Source organism: Cataglyphis hispanica, chromosome 2 (genome assembly GCF_021464435.1).
Source record: "Cataglyphis hispanica isolate Lineage 1 chromosome 2, ULB_Chis1_1.0, whole genome shotgun sequence".
Lineage (NCBI taxonomy): Eukaryota > Metazoa > Arthropoda > Insecta > Hymenoptera > Formicidae > Cataglyphis > Cataglyphis hispanica.
The window spans coordinates 4,972,203-4,993,194 of NC_065955.1; the positions used below are offsets into that span (position 1 = coordinate 4,972,203).

At 34.0% G+C, this 20,992-nt stretch overlaps 2 protein-coding genes across 2 annotated transcripts; one reads left to right on the plus strand and one right to left on the minus strand.

The window, feature by feature from the left end:
- Window positions 1–474: 474 nt before the first annotated feature.
- On the plus strand, window positions 475–17,399 carry LOC126858255 (uncharacterized). The gene is made up of 6 exons (XM_050608440.1): window positions 475–1,136; window positions 12,005–12,120; window positions 14,813–14,928; window positions 15,359–15,503; window positions 15,834–16,016; window positions 16,569–17,399. The coding sequence occupies exons 1-6, from the start codon at window positions 1,043–1,045 to the stop codon at window positions 16,920–16,922; spliced, it is 1,008 nt and encodes a 335-aa protein (XP_050464397.1). The 5' UTR covers window positions 475–1,042; the 3' UTR covers window positions 16,923–17,399.
- On the minus strand, window positions 16,835–20,990 carry LOC126858158 (translation initiation factor IF-2, mitochondrial). The gene is made up of 12 exons (XM_050608248.1): window positions 20,828–20,990; window positions 20,384–20,528; window positions 20,010–20,296; window positions 19,763–19,923; window positions 19,430–19,656; window positions 19,061–19,331; window positions 18,544–18,797; window positions 18,219–18,477; window positions 17,979–18,140; window positions 17,764–17,904; window positions 17,498–17,685; window positions 16,835–16,975 (listed from the first exon to the last, which is right to left on the minus strand). Exons 1-11 carry the CDS (start codon window positions 20,863–20,865, stop codon window positions 17,513–17,515), a joined length of 2,118 nt encoding a protein of 705 aa, XP_050464205.1. The 5' UTR covers window positions 20,866–20,990; the 3' UTR covers window positions 16,835–16,975; window positions 17,498–17,512.
- Between the last annotated feature and the right edge of the window lie 2 nt (window positions 20,991–20,992).

Below are 20,992 nucleotides of genomic sequence, written 5' to 3' on the forward strand. Positions count from 1 at the left end.
TAATATTTACAAGAACTTTAAAAGTAATTTTCGCACAATATAATCACTTAAAAAATTATAATATAATATTTTAGAAGCAAATTTAAATATAATAAAATATAATTAATATATATATGTATATATATAATTATTAGTTCTGATTCTCTTAGAGTTAGCTTTGGCGCCAGATCCACTCTAAGAAAATAAACACAGGTAAGTCGGATAACCTGCATATATATAGAAATCCGCGCGCGAAAAATCCACTTACACACATATATATATATATATATATATATATATATATATATATATATAAGTGGATTTTTCGCGCGCGGATTTCTCATGCGTCTCGGGCAAGCTTCCGAACAGCTGAGAAATGCTCGGGCCTGTTCGGTAGCGTTCGCGGCCGTTCGGTAGTGCTCGGGAGCGTTCGACAGTGCTCGGGACCGTTCGACGGCGCGCGGCACCCTGAGCTCAGCCGCTCAGCGCTTGAATAATCGTTCGACCGTTCGGCAGTTCGCGAACAGCCGTGCATTGGTAAAGTTCGGTTCTCACTTGCGGTGTATTTCGAGTTAGGGCCGAGTGATCGCTTCCGACCGCCATTTCGCCGTCGTAGCATGTGCCCACTAGTCCGGAGTCACGTATACTACTTACCGCATCGTCAATCGTGCAATAAACTCGTATCTTACGGCTACCGTTAATCGGACAGCCATATTTTCGCGATTTTCACTTTCACACGTGATAGAGAATAGTACGCTCACGTTTTGATCCATCGCTCGCGTCCAATGATCGTGTGTGCAGTGATAGTATGATCTCTTGGATATTCCAGTGAGTCTCCTGTAGTGAGCCCCTATACCGGGTGGCCGAGTCGATCGCGCGCGAAGTAACAGCTTGTTCCTTTGCCGTTGATCTCGCTCTAACGGCGATAAAAAAAAAGGCGAGAGAGAAAGTCGAGAGTGAGTTGATACGAGAGCGTCGTGAGACAGAGGGAGAAGGAAAGGGACATCCGCTGTTTGAAAGGGATCGATTGATTTCCGAGAAGAGGATTCCGACAGTTGTCAGAATGAGCTGCTGCACCAGCGCGCCTATGGTTACGCACACTTGCGAGACTCTTCTTAGCAAGTGCGAGATCCCGATCATCGATCTCGCTCATATGGGTGAGTGCATGAAAAGCTTTTTTGGAATTCGCATGTTTTTTATATCGTTCGCGCGGTTTTGACGAGAAACGCCGCCGGCGTGTGCGCGCAACCGTCAACACGTTCGCTTCGCGAAATTCACGATTATTTAAGATTTAAATTTACAATTGTAAAACTGGCCCGGCGTTTACGGGGGTTCGGTTTGCCGGGAATGGCGTTTCGAGATTTGTTTACGAGCGATAAACGGTTTTTCCCTGTCCGAACGTTACATGGCAACGCGATCGCGGCGAATGCAAAACTGGCTTCGGCCTCGGCATGCGAAACATCTCGATGTTGAATGTCGCAAGTCGGTCATAGGTCGTCTCCCCGATGACGAAATTAAAGTAGTATGGCAAAACTAGAAGCATACAGTGTACACCTCGAAATTCACGCTGGCGGCAAATGCAGGGAACGCGTAGTAGCGATTTCGAACATTTGACAATTCGAAATCGGACGTATTGTTTTTTGGCGAGTACATGTTTGAATGATCAGAACCTTGAACATCAATTCGGCTAAAAATATCTTATTATTAATAACCAGTACAATAATATTTAATTAAGCCGATTGTAATATTTGTGACAAAAAACCTTGGATATAAGAGACTAATACCGTAACGGCCATTACCTAAATTGAAATCACTGTTAGTGTGTGTGTTGTGTGACAGTTGCTAGTGTTTTCTATTAATATCCCGACCTTGTACTCTAAAGTCGTCTTACTTTTTTTATTGTTATTTATTAATGATTTTTCAATTTGCGCTTGAAAATCAGAAATATGTATATATAATTATTTTATCTTATCATTGAAAAAAAAGAAATACATTTCTATCGTTAAACCTTGTGATTCAACTATATTTTATTTATCATAGTTATCTGTCGTGAGATATAAAGAATGATTTAATTAGCATATCATCGCGTATCATATATTGTGCTGTGATAATAAGATCTTAGATTTTCGACAAATTTTGTAAGCTTGGACGGTATATATATATATATATATATATATATATATATATATATATATATATTGTTATTTTTTATCATTTATAAATATAAATTTTGTTAAATATAAATTCCTATTTTTTTTTTAATAAAGCAAGAACATCGGTGATTAATATCCGTTCGTAAGCGATGCTTTTCACATACAAGTGCATAAAGCGTAATAAAATAAATGGCATTTATTTATTGTCACGTTTAATAGAAATTCCAATAAATCCCTATTTGTGTTACTAGCATCTTTAAGCACTTTAGCACCATTGATATATACGCGATACTTTTTTTATATTAATTTCAAAATTAAATTTCAGATTTCAATATTTTCCTTAAAGATAATTTAATTTATCACTATTTTTATATTTAATTCCAAAACATTATCCGAATGATAGATCTTACAAGAGATACGCTGTAAAAAATCTCTCGTCTAAATAAATCTTAATAGACGAATAACATTGGCATTTTTTATCAGTTGAGTGTTTTTATTAGTTTTTATGATAAACTAATTTGCAATATCATCAGCTGACTCGGTTGAATTTTGAAATGCGCCGATATTATTTCGCGTCTCGGGGCGACAGCAATACAGGGTGTCCTGCAAAAATTGTGCCAACGCTCGTGAGCGGTTAGAGCACAATAAACTGAACAGAAAAGTCCTTTACCATTTTTTGATCTGAGCTTTCTTTTCGTTTTTATACGATGTTAATGTTAGCTAATCAGCTCCTGCCTATACAGCAGAAAGCCGTCTCGTTACTCCGATCCCCGAACTCCCTCCTCTGTTTTCCGTTGTAGACAGGCGCTGATTGGCTAACTTTAACATCGTATAACAACGAAAAGAAAGCTCAGATGAAAAAATGGTAAAGGACTTTTCTGTTCAGTTTACTGTGCTCTATCCACTCACGAGCGTTGGCACAATCTTTGCAGAACACCCTGTATATCGGCAGCGATAGGACACCCTGTATAAACGTTTGAGGGCGCCAAGGGAGGGGCCCTTCTTTGTGAAAGGGGCTCTGACCTCAACGGATCATCGGACCCGCGGTAGGCGCCTCCGGTTGCCGTTGGCTGGTTTGTCTGGCTAGGTGCCTGGCCTCGTTGCCAAGCAGCCGTAAAACCGTCGTCTTTCTCTCTTTCTCGAATCCTCGAAATTCCATGCGACTCGAACATCAGGTCCTCGACGTGGTGCATCATCCTTTCGGAGTCAGACAAACTCGCACGAATTTAACCCTCTCGAATTTTATCTCCATGAGAGCTTGTTTCCACGTTATATTTAACTAATTTGATTAAAATAAATGAAACACGCTCTGTATCTTTTTTAATCATATTGTACAAAAATTAATTATGACACACGAACGTATCGATATAATGAATATGTATCGACTTATGGACTGATCTGAGAGTTCATCTACAAAGTTTAGAGAAAACAGCGTTGATTATATCAATCCACGCGTCAAAAATATGCCAAAGCATTAAAATAACAACCTGGTTTTGTTTAGCTCGAGTAATTATTACGCAAGAGTTTATAATGTAACGTAACGTTATTTCCCCAGCAATTGGTTAGTCTTTTCTTGTTTTCACACGTTTTTATCGAGACACCTGTACGTTAAATATTTCTATTAAACAGCAAAAATCCTTGGGCGCGAAAAATCGTCTTTTTTCTTTCCTCATTGCGAATTGCCGTTAATGGACGACGTGGTGATTGTATACGAAAGTAGCATATAAAGTCGCAGTACACACACAGTTGAGTAAACACACGATGAGTCGACTCGGGGCCACTCATTAAGCACCATTTCCGAAGCGAGAATGCTAAACGGCAGCATAATGGGTCATTCAAAAATACCCCCAATGTTTCTATAATTTTCTATTATTTTTATTATCACAAAATAAAATGCGCTTATTTATCAATAATGATTCGGAGGAATGTGTTTTCAATAATATAAATTGAAGTCACATGATGCATTGGAAACTTTTAAAAACTGCTTCACATGAGCTCTCGGAATTCTAAGTCGACCACGATAATAGGTTCTAACCGGATATATCTGACCTAAAAGTAATAGCCTACTTTTGCCTAATATGCGTCAAATTTCAAACGTGACGTATGTATGTACATAAGGATTAGCGTGTTTTCCCATACGATTATCAAAGTATAGGTATAATAAGAAAGCTAACAAATCATATCATCTGTCATAATGCCTGCTTGCCATTTAAAGATCACATGTTTTACTCAACCGATAGTTATGCGCTATACTGATCACCTATAATCTTATGTACATTCTATAATCTATAGATAAATATCATCAACAATCTCAAACAAGAAATTTTCCTTCGCATATATGTTCCGAGTATAAATTTTTTCGCGATATATAAGAAATCCATTTTTTCTTCTGATAGTTTTTGTAATTCAATTATTAATTTATTTTATAATTATACATGGTTGCGCGAGAAACATAATTTTTTTTCAGCAGTGTCCAGGGAGTCTACTAGAAAAATATGGAAAATGATTTTGAATTCTTGGAGAATTTTTTTGTAGGAAATCAAGGAATTCTCATATGGAATTTTATTGAGACTCAGGGAAAAAAAATTCTTTCTTTAATAATTTTGGTCTTGTACTGTGAGCAGTCGGCACTCCATTGCCATAAGCTAAGTTGTGAATAAGGTGTTGAAAATATATTATAAATATGTATCTATTTCTTTTTACACATATTTAATATTTTAACAAAATATTGAATATGCAGTACATATTTTTTATTTTAATTTTTAGTGATAAAAAACGAAAATGTTATGTAAATTAAAAATTTTTATCTTAACGAAAGCTACTCAGTTTTTTTTTAATACATTTGTAAATCTAGCACTTGAAATCTAGTTTGTGTTTTTCCAGTCGTATAAGTGAGAAGCATAGAGACGTACAATAAATAAGCTTATTTTAGGGAATTAAAAAAAAAACTTTAAAATATTCTCTTTACCTGTAATTTTGAACAAAAATACTTGAAAGATCGCGGAATTGCCAGAAATTTTTTTTGCAAGACTTGAATAGACACCATAATATATATCAAACAAGAATCAAACATTCTCCTCGTTTGCATATAATATGTACAAATTTTTCCGCGATATAAGACATCTCCATTTTTTCTTCTCACAGCTTGTGCAATGTGACTTATTAATTTGTTTCACAGTATAATTATATATCGTTGCGCGAAACGCACAGTTTCTTTCTTCAGCGATGTCGAAAGTGCGATACCCATAGATCTTTTTATATATCATCGCACATGCTCTATCATCTGCGAGTTATTGCACGCGCGATAAAAGTCTCTCGCTAATGCTATCGCGTGCAAAAAATGGAACATCCGCTTGTGTGCACCCGCGTCAGCTTAAATGCGCGCGTGCTCCCGAAAGTTTGCACGCGGCTTAAATAGAGGCAAATGTAACAAGGCGGCGTGCGCGCACGCCAATGAAATATCTCCGCGACGATGTTAGTGAATGATTCGAGTGCACGCCGAATGAGTTAGAGGAATATAATGGTCCGCGTAGTTAGCGAGATTGCGTGAGAGAGAGAGAGAGAGAGAGAGAGAGAGAGAGAGAAAGAGAAAAGCGTGACGATGCGTGATATGCATCTCGATATCTGACCGCGATCTCTCGTTGACGCACATCTTTTGCGCCACGCTCCATTTTCCCACGTTTGCTCTTCGGAACATATTATTTTGAATCTCTTTCTTCAAGTCCAGAAATTTCGCCATTCATATCCTCAATCTTGATGTATTAATAATTTATGGAGATAATTAAGACTCTATATACTCTTTCCTTTATTTTATTTTTTATATTATTTTTTTCTATTTTTTATCTTTTTTTATTCTATTTTAATTTCCATTTTTATACTATTTTCATACAATTTGTTAGTATATATCCTTATAATATATATTATATATTATAAGGATATATATATTTTATAATATATATATATATATATATATATATATATATATATATATATATATATACATATACCTTATAATATATACAATACTTTTGTCCAATTAATTTCATTTTATTTCATTTTGCGTAATGCTTTTAGAGAATCTAATAACAGATTATCTTGTATATGGGAAGAGGAGATAACTGCTTTTTTCTTTAGTTCTTTGTCTCTATTTGTATGTTGATAGTTCGCACACATCGTCACATGCGTGTGTGCGTCAGGCTAATGACCATGCCAGCTGGATTGCGAAATTTTGATGCGATAGGCAAGAGCCGAAGCTCGCGAAATTTACGATGACGCGAGGGCAATTGTTTCAAGTAGATATATGAGACCACGAGAAGGCGGAACGTGTACATTGGAAGTCGTGTGATTGTAGCTACCAGTCCCGCGTGTAAGATTGCAAGATTGGTTTGTTGATATCTGGATGTCAGGCAAATATGCATATGTGCATATATTAAACATGAGACGGATTCGAGATATCTGTGAGAATGCGAGTGTTTTATATGATCGAGAATCAATGATGCAAATGTAAATGAATGATATGTAAAAATGTACGAGACAAAGTGTGACAAACGTCGTGATCCAGTTTAAAAATTCTAAATTTTTTAAAGGTATAAATAAATGTGCTAAAATTTGTACACGATTTTTTTCCTCTTGTACAAGAACTCTTGTATCAATTCGGAATTTATATTATATTTAATTTATTAATTAAATCTCAAAATGAAATCGGTGAGGAAAAAATTGTGAAATATCCTATTGCATGCGATAACGTAGGAAACTCGTTCTTGGTATCGTTGAATTGATAATGCTATATTGAAAAATATGTGATTTCGCCTCGTCCCACAAATAATTTTGCACACGCATAGCAAATCGTGCAATATGAATTTCGTCATTAAATGACGAAAATTTTATGGAACTTGCACGGTAATAAGTAGAAAGAAAACTCCCGATCGCTACATATCCGTTTAAAAAATGCAGACACAAAATAAAAACTTCGAAGCACGATTTATTCGGCAACGAATTAAAAGAAACCATCAATTTGAAGTTCAAAGGTATATAATAAAATCACGTATACGAAAACGTAAACGCAATGCATCGCACGTTGAATTGGACATTATCTCTCTCTCTCTCTCTCGCGAGCGTCGAGATCTTCCCTTATCGCCTTTGCTATATCGAAACTGTTTTTCCTCTCGTCTATGGAGATAATTTATTGCGGCTTTTTCACGCATCGGTCACGCGGAAAACGCAGACTTTCCGCCGGCGTGTTTCGAAATTCGCAAAAGTTACGCAAGAAAATGTGTTTATGCGCATTTTTCATGAATTTTTTCATTCTTTTCTCATAAACTACATTCCGAGTTTGTGAAATCAAAAATTAAATCTGATATAACAATTAGATAAAAAACAACATTAACACATATATTGAGATCCTGTTAATTTATTTATAAGTGTATTTATAATTTTATGCGTCGTACATTTTCGATTTGTTTTTCATTTCATGTATATTTTCTTTTATATATGCATATTTTGTTCCATCTATCTTAGATTTCTTTTCTGCATATTAAACGATACGCATAAATAAAAGTCTGTTCTGAATTTTATCGAAAATTATAGATCGTTTAAGTGATATTAAGGGAATTTTGGAAGGTGATGTTATCATTATATTAAATAGACAGTTAATTTACATCGTGAAATACGTGAAAATTAAGTAATCTAGTAGCAGTGGCGTTATATGAACCGAATACGACTAATACTCCGTCTATCAAGATATATTCGCGTATGAATGTGTCGCACTTGTGCTAATAGACTATATATATCGCGCACCTTTAGAGTCGATGTCCGGTAACGGTGTATATTCGATCGTTACGCGTTGGGCGAAAGTATCAGGGAGGACAGTCTGTCGCTACCAGGAGAAACTCTAAGAAATATTTTCTCTTATTCGATTGTATACGTACTCCTAGAAACGAACGTCTTCACGACGTCTTTAACTGTATATCGATTATTTATTTGCTATGTGTGTAGCAAGACACACGAGCAAACTTTGTCTGTACTTAAAAAAAAAATTTGTTTTATGTTAAATGTTAACTTTATATATCCTCCATCCTTCTCCTCTACTCTCATGTTATTAACCCCTGGTACATTTTCCTCCCCTCGTGAGATCATGCTTTCGACTATATTTTTAGCCGTATCAGCATGCATATTTTAAACTCAAATCAATTTGTAGTTCGTCAAATTTCTTCCACAATTCCATTTTGGATACTGTAAAATATTAAATATTACCCACAATTACATAATTTTATATCGAAACAATCGAAGTAATCGATAATAATTGTGATTTATTTTTTTTCTTACAAAAAATATCGGATAATATTGACTTTTTCGAAATTATTATCTGTTCAAATAGAAAAGGAATCCAAGTAATATTTGATTAATGAAAGATTAATATTTAAAAACGAAGAGAAACTGATCTCACAGAAATGTCAAAACAAGAGAGAGAGAGAGAGACAGAAAAGCATGCTTTCATAAATAAAGTATTAAATTAATTCTTTGAGTCTTATCCCCAATATGGATCACGGATGATTCGATAAGCTAATCTTTCATTGTTGCGATACGATTGTATATATTTTCGTCACGTGGCAATATAGATTTCATTTCGTATCAAAACTTTTTTTGTAAACACAACAGAGAAACGAATAGATTAGGTATAAATTTAAATATCAAGTGGTCGTTGGGATTTCCTCAAGAGATTAGACACATTCCAGATCCGTTATTGAAAATGGATATTCTTTTGTTGTTTCATGATATTAATACGATTTTTCTGCTTTGTCGGCTCTTTCATCTTTTTTACAAAGCTATTTTGGCGTGATGCCCGTAACCGATGTATATATCTCGAGGAAACGAAAGTCTTTTGCCGACTTTCTGTCGTCATCGTGACGTCGCAATGCCGCCAAAATAGCAAACAAAGTAGACAGAGTGCTACGTCCTGCTGACGTCAACTGCATGAAATACGTCGGAAAATTTATTAAAATATCGTATTACAATCAATATTTTTGTTGGTGATAATTGCAAAGTAAGAAAATCGCATCCACAATAAAACACAGTTTTCATATTCAATTATTTATAATTAAAATATTATTTGTAATTTAAAAGAATATAATTATTATAAAAAAAAAAATAAAAAAAATATTATTTCAGAGAAAAGAAAAAATTAAAACAATATATGCGTGTGTGTTGCAGAGTTAAAGATGACATTTTCTTACTGTGAAAAATATCAATATATAGGATGTTTCTAAATAAGTGCAAAAAATTTTATTTGAAATTATTTGTCGAAAATTAAATGGGCTTTTATATAAACATATACTTCTATATTCCTCCCTGAGGAGTTATACTCCTTCAAAGGGGGAGGTAAACATTAAATTTTTTTTTTTTAATTTTGAACAAGTTAGAAAAATGAAATTTGGTAGACATTTTCCAGTGAAAGGATACTTATTAATATTTTTTTTTAATTTTCCCGTATAAGGGGATGAAACTAACAATCCCAATTCAATTTTCTATTAGAACTTTTTAACGGACCGAAATGTGATCATCTAATACGGATAAATTAAAACGTAATATTAACCCCTTCCCGTGCTTTAACGAGTCTGGCTCGTGATGAAAATTTTGGCCCAAAAATGAATATGACGAGCCAGGCTCGTGAATAGATAGTCGGCCCAAACGTAAACATCACGAGCCAGACTCGTAAGTAGATAGTCGGCCCAAACGTAAACATCACGAGCCAAGCTCGTGAATAGATTGTAGGACCCAACAAAGACGTGCAAAGTTTGTTCTAAGCATGGAATACGAAGCGAAACGAAATGGGAGTGTGAGAAATGTAAAGTAGCTTTACATCTACCAGAGTGTTTCAGGAAGTATCATACCATGGAGGATTTTTAGAGTTGTTAGTATTTTCTTATTAGATATTGATTCAAGGTGAACATTTATAATAATTAAATTTTTTGTTTACAATATGCTATTTATTTTTAGGCGTGGTATTATTACATTCCTTTGAACAAACCCACAGTTGAAGATGCAAGGATTTCTATTGAACTGTTGTTAATTCATGCAATATAATTTTGTAACTGTTATCGATTATTATTAAATAATATATGTTTATAATGTCTGCAAAAGGGAAAAGGTATTAGATTTTATTTCCACAACAGCAGTATCGTGGAAAAGTGTCTATATCTGAGGTATTTACACTTCGGCTCGTATTGTGACCTTTCTCGACCATCAGCTTAAGAAGCGTTAACGCCTAACACTTGGGCCCAAGTTTCGTCGAGCTAAATGGCACGGGAAGGGGTTAATAAGTATCTTTTCTATCAGTGTGAAAAATGTCTATCAAATTTAATTTTTTTTAATTGAAAAAAAGAAATTGAAAAGAAAATTTAATTTTTATCTCTCTTTTTGGAGGGGTTTGTAACTCTTCAGGGAGGAATATAGGAGTATTTATATGAAATATATTTATATGAGAGACCTCCCTTAATTTTCGACAAAGAATTTTCTCCTAAAATTTTTTGCACTTATTTGGAAATCCTACCCTCAACATTTATTTAAATTAGACAAAAATCAAATCTTCCTTTGCGCGCGATCTTCATTAATTACGATCAATCAATTAAAAAAGACATGCGAAGAATTATAAACGAGTATATTGAACTCACTGCGATCTAAGCCCGCAGGAACTTAAAGATGATTGTGCCAAGTGCATAACCGGGAACAAAAGTTAATCCAAGTGAATACTAACCGAGGGCAAACGGTTCGTAATAATCGTCAGCGCGATAAAAGTGCGTGCAGAGTATAAATCTGCAGTTTGTTTCTCTTCTCATCGCTCATGGACGGATCTCGTTACGACACGAGAGGCTGGGGGACGATGGCTTTCTCGAGAATCATGACCTCGCGTTATGATTCCAAGGCTTGTGCCGTTAACCATTTCTGATTTTTGCTTACCTAAAACGACGATGTAACATCACGACGCAATAATTTGACATTACTTTCCGCGCATTTTTATCGACTTTTGATTAACGTTCGGCAAATTAAAACGTGTTTCTCGTGAATACATACACAAAAAATAATCAATATCTTCTATTTGGATACACAATGGTAATTATGGTGGCGCGATTAATCACATCTTCTATTTTATTTTATTATTTTCAAAAATATAAAATAAGAAAAAATACACACATAGTATAATTATAATCATGAGTTATATCTCCAAGTTATAATTCCGTATATGTATGCGTATATAGTGTGCGAATATCATTTATAAATATGACAGAAAGATGAGCCTATCTGCCGGTTTTGTTTTTTTATTTCATTATCACGATATCTCAGTCTCTCAACGTCAATGAACGCTCATTGAACGAAAGGCATAATCGATCATCAGTGTAACCGACATCGATGCCGCGTATCGTTCTATGAGAGAGAGAGGGAGAGAGGAAAACTGAGAAATTTAATACTAAATCTCAATGCTTCTTTAATCCGCAAATATACAATCAGCGCATTTAGTTGTAATCTTCAGCGAAACATGAGCCTCCTCAGCATTTACATACAACGATATGTTAAACTGATAAATTTATCAAGCTTGATGATCTTGCATTTACAGTAAACAAAAATTGACATCATCCTGTCGTCAACCATTTCTTATTTTTTAAAAATATCAGGATAATAGATGACATTGAGATTCGTTCTCAAAACATTCTGTTGCATCTAAGAATTTTCGAAAATTTAATATAATATAAATTTTTTTTTCTTTTTTTTAATAAACAGCAAATATACAAAACCAGCTTCTTTCCGCGTAGTCTGTATTTTTTTCCTCTTTTTCTCTCCGTACTATATTTACTGTAGGCGTTTTCTTACGATTACAGGCACGGAAAGATGCCCCCAGAAGGGAGTCGTAAAGCAGGTGGCCTCGAAACTGCTAGGGGCGCTGTCCGAGAAAGGACTGGCCTTGCTTGTCAACCACGGCATTCCAGAGTGCAAGGTACAACGAGAACGAGGGAGAAGTTCCCTTGCGCGCAAAAATGATTAAGTCGCGAGGCTTCCTTTGATTGATTAGGCGTCGGGTATTGCCTGGTCTTGCCGATTTTCATCACTCGTACAAATGTGATCGATATCACGCGCTGTCGCAACTTAATGTCGTGGCAAATAATTTGACATACCGATTGAAAGTGAGTCGATTAAACTTATAACGTCTTTACAACGTTAAAATTAATTATAAAAAAATGGCTAAAAAAATTAAAGAATTATCATTTGAGGATACGAAATATTTGTTAAGATCCTTTTAGAGGACAAAGAAATTTTCGTTATACTAAAAATTACGTAATTGCACATTTTAATTCTAATTTGTGTCTTTTATCTTAATTGGAATCTGCAAAAGTAAGTAAAAATAATTAAAGTGTGATAGAAATAATAAACATGGCATATTAAGGTATAATTGGTTATATGCAATATTATTTTTATTAAGAGATTTTTATTTATTAGTAAGAGAGAATATGTGGTAGATAGTCGCAGAGAGCCATTAATAATTTTATTCAATATCAATAATTAATAATTTTCTTCTTTAAATGGCACTATATATAAAGTTTCTCTAAATAAGATACTCTTCTGTAAAATTTTACGCTGATAATCGTTTTCTCTCTTTCTTTTTATCGAGATATCGAATACGCTTCGATATCTTGAGCACGTTGCAATCAGAGAATAGTTGAGTTTTTTTTTTCAAGGGCCCACGCGATAAATACTGTATATATGTTTTGTGCGCGATGACCTTGCCATTTGCTCGTTATCGGAAACTTGTGAGCGATACGACAATACAGTACGTTGCAATTTCGCGCAATAATCCGACTTGTGACTTATGGATTTACATAAACGGGAACGTACGTACGTCTCGATGAGTAACAGGGCTACGTGTTGATATAACATTATTTCCTGCATTGAAAAACGTGCATGTACGAAAATACGTACAGTCGAATGAAATTTTTTTGAGGAGATTAAAGTCGTCAATGTGTGACATGTTAATGAGATTTTAATTCAGTCTGAATATTAATAGGTATAAACTAAAAGTAAGGTTCATTAAAACGTGAATAATCGCTTATCGCAAAGTAAATGATAGATCGTTAAATTTAACATATATATATATATATATATTAGCTTTGTATTGTTGATTAATTTAGGATTTTAATTTTTATCAATCAATTGCGCCTAAATTATATTGTAATAGCGTGATAAGATTTTCAACACTTTTTTTTAGATGTGTAAAAAAATTAAAGACAATTTTTAGTTGATAACAAAATTTGATTTTTATCTTGCTTAATTTTGACATGATTCTATTCGATATTTTTCTGACGATACCGTAATATTCTTGAGCTCTGAGATTTACGAAAAATTTTCCAAAGATTGTCACGATTCGTCGAACATATTTTATAATTTTCATTGAAAATCATCAATACAATTTGCAATAAAAACGATAAATTGTTAAAACATCCAAAAGCAGATTATACAATAATATGCGATGGAAAATGCTGGAATAAAAGCTGTGTCTGCCATGATAATGATATACTTTGTTCTGCATTTCCATTTCCAGCATTGAACTAGTTGGCGGATAAGCAGTACACACACATACACATGACACGCGCGTCGCTCGTGCATGCAACGATACGATTATTTCGCAGAATTAGAAGAACGATCATTTCGGTTTTTTTCCTTCACGACGGTTTTCTTCTAACATTACATAACGGAAGCATGCAATATTACAACATCATTAATACTAGAATACACATCGTATGTATTCGATCATTTTTGTAAAGATATGTTTATGACTAAGAAAACTGTCGCGACGTCACATGTGACATCTGACCCACACATTAGCGTGTGAATCATTGTCCTCTTATATCAGATACTCCTTTCTCAAAATTATCTTGTAATTCGAGAGATTAAAAGCTGTGCGAATATCCGCGAATGTATCGTCTTATAATGTTTATGCTTTATCTGTAATGTGTATACAATCTAAATGTATGAAAAAAAAATTATGAACACGCAATTAAAAGAGAGAAAGAGAGATCCAATCAAATTTTTATTGGTAGAGCATATCGACTCGATTATATTCAAGTAATTTCACTTTAAATTGTTGAATATAAATTAAAGATAAAATCATTCGCGTAAAAAAAATTAAAAGACATAATTGCTTACGGATATTGTTTCTTGTCAATTATTTCATACTAAATGTTTGTACAACTGTGACGACGGAGAAACATATGGCAAATTGAGACTTGTGCAATATTTTTTTCACGAAGCTGTTTCTTCAACGCGATGTTTTTCCCTTCTGTGCGGATTATCCTTCATTGGTCGGCGAGCGAAATTTATTAGGCAATATATATATTTGATTCGCCATTTGCAAAAACTATTTATTATCGAGCGGAATTATCTGGATGTAGATTTACAACTTTTACGTGTTACGTGTTCGTATTCGAAATATGAAAAGTGCGATTGTGGTCGAGATATATGAGATACGCGAATTTCCGTTCTCTCTGGGAATCATAATTTTTATTGAAGGTCAATTTTCTTATCATTATGTAAATATCCATTTTTGCGTTGCGTTTTCAATAGATGAAAAAACTTCATATATTGTTACTCGCTTCGCTTAGGCTTCATTAAAATTGCATGTTCCATATTTACAGATGAAGGCAGCTTACAGAGCTCTAGATACATTTTGTGAGCTACCAGACGAAACGCGAGCAAAATACGAGCGCGTTTCGCCGAATAATCACGGCTATATTAAACCAGGCATGGAGAAGTAAGTTGGGAGATTGTATTTTCAAATTATTTTCGTAATTCAATTTGATGAACGTTCTATTAACCAACTACAATGTAAAAGCGATAGTAGAAGAAGCAGTGTCTCTCATTTTGAATTTAATCCATAAAAATTTAATCCTAAAAATTGGAATAATTTATGTAGTAATTGCATGCTGCTAAAATATAAATTATCTAATGTAAGAATAATAGAAAATAGAATTATAATATATACGTAATGTTATTTCAAAATGCAAGCTAGAGACATCACATATAAATATGAATATTTGTATTTTAAATATTCTTTTAATATTACATATGTTTCTTAAGATTTTTTTTTGTTATCTATACATATTATTTCATACAAGTATAAGTTTCATACACATACATTCGTTTTTGTAATTTAATCTAATTAATTGTCTTACGTGATTAAGATTTTCAGATGAGGTGGAATTTCGCCACGCATTCAATGTAACCGGATATGAAGGCACTCTACCAGAGGATGAGGTTCCAGGATTTAGATCTGCGGTGGAGGAATTGGCACGCGATTTCAAGCAATTGGCCTCCATGCTTCTCACTGTAATAATTCTTGACTTATTATATTTCGTTATGTATTTAATATATTCTCGGACATATTTAAATCTTTTTCCCGTGAATATCTCTTTTCGTTATGAATTTAATATTCTTAAACTCAATCTATTATTTTATCTTTCTCTAGAAATACTTGTCTACTTTATCGTTATCATTTTATCCATTTTTTCGCACTCGGCAAAGAATCATTCCGTGCTCTTGACCTTTGAACAGAAATACATAGTAATTCTCAACGATCTCATGACTCGTCGATAATAAAATCTAATCTGTACAGAGAAACCAATAAAATGAAATTGAAAAATCCCGTTCATGTTACAGGCTCTGTCTGTGGGCTTGGAACAGTCTCCCGACTTCCTCCTATCCAAGCACGCGCATATGCTCGGCCCTGGCAACGAGTCCACCCTACGTCTCCTTTACTATCCACCACTCGGTGCACCGGTACAAGGACTGACCCGATGCGGCGCTCATTGCGACTATGGCACTTTCACTTTGTTGGCACAAGTATGCAGATTGCAGCATTACATTATACATACTTGAAGCTCGATACCTAATATAGTCGTTTCTGTTAAAGAAACGATTACACAATCGTAAATTATATTCTAGAAAATACATATGCTTTACACACTCTTCACGCCACTCTTTACGTTTAAAAAGTGTCATAAATTCTACGTATCTTTACAATTTCATCAAAACTGACGAGATATCTCGACACGTTCGTTCGCACAATACCACGCATAATCATTTTGTGATAAGCGGCTCTACATCGCTAAAATATGAAAATATTTAAAAGAAGAAAAGTCATATCAGGCGCATGTGTATTAAAAGATAATGAATAATTATTAAACATTAAAGTAAAGATTTGCACGCGTGATTCATACGCAGTATATGTTATAAAGACCACGACATAGGAATATCAAAGGTCAAGTCAATATTAAAATAATAATGTTATATTATGTACAGCATACACATGTATATGTATATAGATTGCTAGTAATTAATATTATTAATTACGTCCAATAATTTATTCATGACAATAATAAAATATTTTTCAAGGATTGCGAAGGTGGCCTTGAAATACAAACTCCACATGGAGAACGATGGGCTAGAGTGGGCCATCTCCCAGGCGCCATATTAGTGAACACCGGCGAACTACTGGCGCATTGGACTAATGAGCAACTTCCAGCGCTTAGACATCGTGTCGTTATGCCGGAACATTGCGGTCGTGGTCGCCATTCCATCGCCTTCTTTGTACACCCAGACCACGATGTTTCTATCGAACCGTTAGAGACAAAAATCGCCACAGCCAACCAGGAAACGATCCCTTGCCGTCTCCAAAAGAAGAAACGTAGCGTCCTCTCGGCGTATCAACATCTTCAACGACGATTTCGCGAAACTTATGCGTCTTAATATACTCCACGTGATTTCCAGAATATCCTGTTAAGGTGATCTATATTGTCAACCTAAAATCGAAAATTAAATTTTTACAAAGTTCGTTAGGTTAGAGCAAAGATAGAACTTCGTGGCGATTCTGAAGATATTTAATTTTACGGAAAGTGAAATTAAGATTATCTTTTAAAATCTGACCGACTATGTGCAAATCGCTGTCTTGTTGCATATTGTAAAAGAAAATCTTTAAAGCGCGCGCATGATGTTCATTCCACTTAACACAGAGCAAGATTGATACTTTTAGAATAATACTTTTTGTGACAAATTTGAACATAATAGTTTATCCGTCTTAATTTCACAATATGCATTCAAGAATTTGATATCTCCCCCAAAGCGAAATTACGATAGACTGTATGTGTAAAAGATGTAAAAAGAATGTGAAAGAAAAGATTGCGATTCTCTCAGGCAATAATAAAAAAAAAATTGTACTTAATTCAAGAATACCTCTATCATTCTCATAATTCATAATGGATAAGCATATTGTGGGATGATAACTGCATCAATTTATAAACACGTTTTATCTGATTTAATCTTACGATTTTTAGGACTGTTTAAAATCCAGGATCCCAATCGGTTTCTTGCGGTTTCTGGCCTATCCGATAACAAACTAGAATGTCCCCCGGTTTGAAAGACAATGTGGGATCTTCTAATCTCAAACCACATTCTACATTAGTTTTGATAGTTTCTGTTTCAGTTTTCATATGTCTCATCGACACCAATTTCCCTAAAAGATAAGTATCATTTCATTTCTTCCTTTTTCTTCGCTCTCTCTTATTATTTTTAATCAAATATTTTCTCTTACCGGTATAGAGAGTTTCTTGTTCGCGTATTAACCGATACATTGCATCTCTTTTTAGAATGCCTTTGACACATCGACAGCCCGCAACCTTTACTTTTTTTTTCTTCTCTGTGATCTCAAACTCTTGCAGTACATTTGCTTCGCCTACAGAGAGATTGAACAATCAAAAAAAAATTTATGATAATGAATTTAGCCGGTCTAATTATTAATGCTTCTACCTATCACTTCTTCAGTGTCGAGCGGCGGTAGTTTAGTATTTATTTCCTTCTTAACATCGTCAATAAGTTTATATATCACATTGTACGGACGGATCGATATATTTTTTTTATCAGCTTCTTTCAAGTTTTTCATTATAGGCACATTAAAAGGATATATAATGGCTATAAAGATTTTATGCAATATTGAGATTTACAGAAAAGATAATATCAACTGATTTTTCATATAAGATATATTCTTACCATCAAACGCGTCTGCTATTTGTAAATCTGTTTCTGTGATAGGTCCGACACCATAATGGACAATGCTCAATCGACACTTGTCATCGCTTCCATATGTATTAAAAACATCCAATATAGCTTCTACAGAGCCGGCCACGTCACCTTTTACGATAATATTGACTGTAGGTATTTCATTATCGGGTTTTTCTTCTTTAATAGGATTTGATAATTTTATATATCTTCCGAGCGCTTTTCTCTTTTCTCGAAGTTTTACATATTCCTGCAATCGTCAGATAAATAACTGTCACATTGTAATAACATATTGTGTTATACAAAAGAAACTTACTTTCAGGTGTTCTTCATGCTTCTTATCTGCTGCAGTTTTATGTTCTTGTGCCAACTGCGTAGCTTTTTGCGCTTCTCTATATCGCATAACCATATGTACTCTCTTCTCATTTTCGACTTCTAGTACCTCCTCTCCAGCAGAGGGTAAATCTTTCCATCCAATAATCTGCACTGCTTCAGATAATTTAGCTTCCGTAACTGGATGTCCAGAATGATCAAACATGGCTCTCACTTTAGCCCACGCCAAACCACTCACTATTATCGAACAAAAAGGTAAATTAAATATGTAAAAATTCGAATTATATTATATATTCAAGGCTGCAGAATGTATTTCATATATCATCAATTCTAAATCTATTTTAAAATATATTAAAAATTTTTAAAAAAGCATAGAAAAAAATATATTATCTTAAGACTTAAGAATATTTCATCGAACCTTTTCCAATAGAATTTATGTGTGCTTTTATATTTTTTTCTGTCTTCTACACTTTCCTTTCTTGGATTGAAATATTCCTTACCAAGAAACGCGCCCTTTCTTAAAGTGCCACGTTGAATTAAGACTGTCGCTAATTTGCCGCGATAACGATCGACAGAGGATTCGATTATGACAGCTTCAACTAGTCCTGTTGGATCGCCCTTTAACTCTATGAGCTCGGCTTGTAACGCTATAGCCTCTGTCAAAATACTTATGTTAGTCCCATGTAACGCCGAAATACTAACGCACTGAATGTCCCCACCTAATGCCTCTACCTGAATTCCTTGTTGCGCAAGCATATTTTGCGTTCTCATCTGAAATAGATGTTATAAATTATAATTTTCATTATCATTTTCAGACAATAAACTATATTGTTCTGCTCTCCGTTCTATATTAATAGATAATAACTTACAATGTCGGCTTCGGGTTTATCGATTTTGTTAATAGCCACAATAATCGGAACATTTGCAGCCTTTGCCATTTGTATACTTTCTATAGTCTGTTCCATAACACCATCGTCTGCTGCCACCACAAGTACTACAATGTCAGTTATTTGTGCACCTCTCATTCGCATAAGATTAAACGCAGCATGTCCGGGAGTATCCAAAAATGTAACTCTTTCTCCCGTTTCCAATGTTACTGTCAATTACAAAAAAAAAATTGTAAAAATTTATTACGTAATATATTGATAATTATTATGTACATAATTATTAATATATAATTAATTAAACAAAATCATATTCACCATTAAAGGCTCCAATATGTTGAGTGATACCACCAAATTCTGTTTTTACAACAGATGTATTACGTAATGTATCTAACAATGTAGTTTTGCCATGATCAACATGACCCATAATTGTTACTACTGGATAACGCTTTATTAGTACAGATTCATCCAATAGAGGCCTAATGAATAAGATATAAACAATACAATATGGCCACACTTTTATGCTATAATTAATTAGTTCTAATCTAATTATAGTATGTAATACCGTTTAACAGCATCGTAATCCTTTACATCTTTTTCCACTTTGTTATCTGGTTTAGAAATCACCCTAAATTTTGCCCCAAGTTTTCGTACAGCACTATACAATACATTCTGATCTTCTATGACAGTATCTTTATTGTAACGTCTAACTGGATCGGACATAAAAATTGCTTGAAAAATATCATCTATGTCCCTTTTTGTAGACGTTGCCAGCTCTGATACTGTCATTCTGTTCCATACATCCACAACTGGCAATTTCTTTTTTGTTTTTAATTTGAAACTATTTATCTCCTATGGACAATTTCCATTTTGATGTAATATATACACAATATTTTTAAAATTGAATAGTTATGTAAATAGGAAAAATTGGAGATTTACCTTCAGCCTTGGTAAATTCTTCTTAAAGTATTGTGGTGTTATATGATAATGCCGGCATTGTGTGCATGTGAGAAACAAAGTGGACAAGATATGCTTCTTTATATTATCACTTCTGACAATTTCGTAGAGTTGTTGTCTTAGTAAACTGCAAATTATAAAAGTATCACAGAAAATATGTATTTTCCATCAATTTAGAATTTTTTCTATAACATGTAATTTATACAGATTATTACATTTTGAATTTTTTTACTTTTGAGAAAAAAGGAAAATTAAGAAATTAAGCCGATTTCACAGTATATATAATTGGATAGGTTATGTTTCTAATTTTTTAAGAAACTTGTATTTTCTCATAAGATTTACACATTAGACAAATTTCGCAGCAAATACTTGAAGATACAATTTTAATCATCATGACATCGTCTCTTTAAACAGAAAAATAAATACCTGAATTCCGTACACGTCCTGATCAAGGAAGCAGCCATGTTTACGGTTACACAATCAGCTTAGCCAAATTTGATGGATCGAAACGGGAAATTTACCGAACAGATGGTGATAAAATGATTGCGTTCAGAAAACAACAATTACGTAAGTAGTTTTTGAAAAGCACTC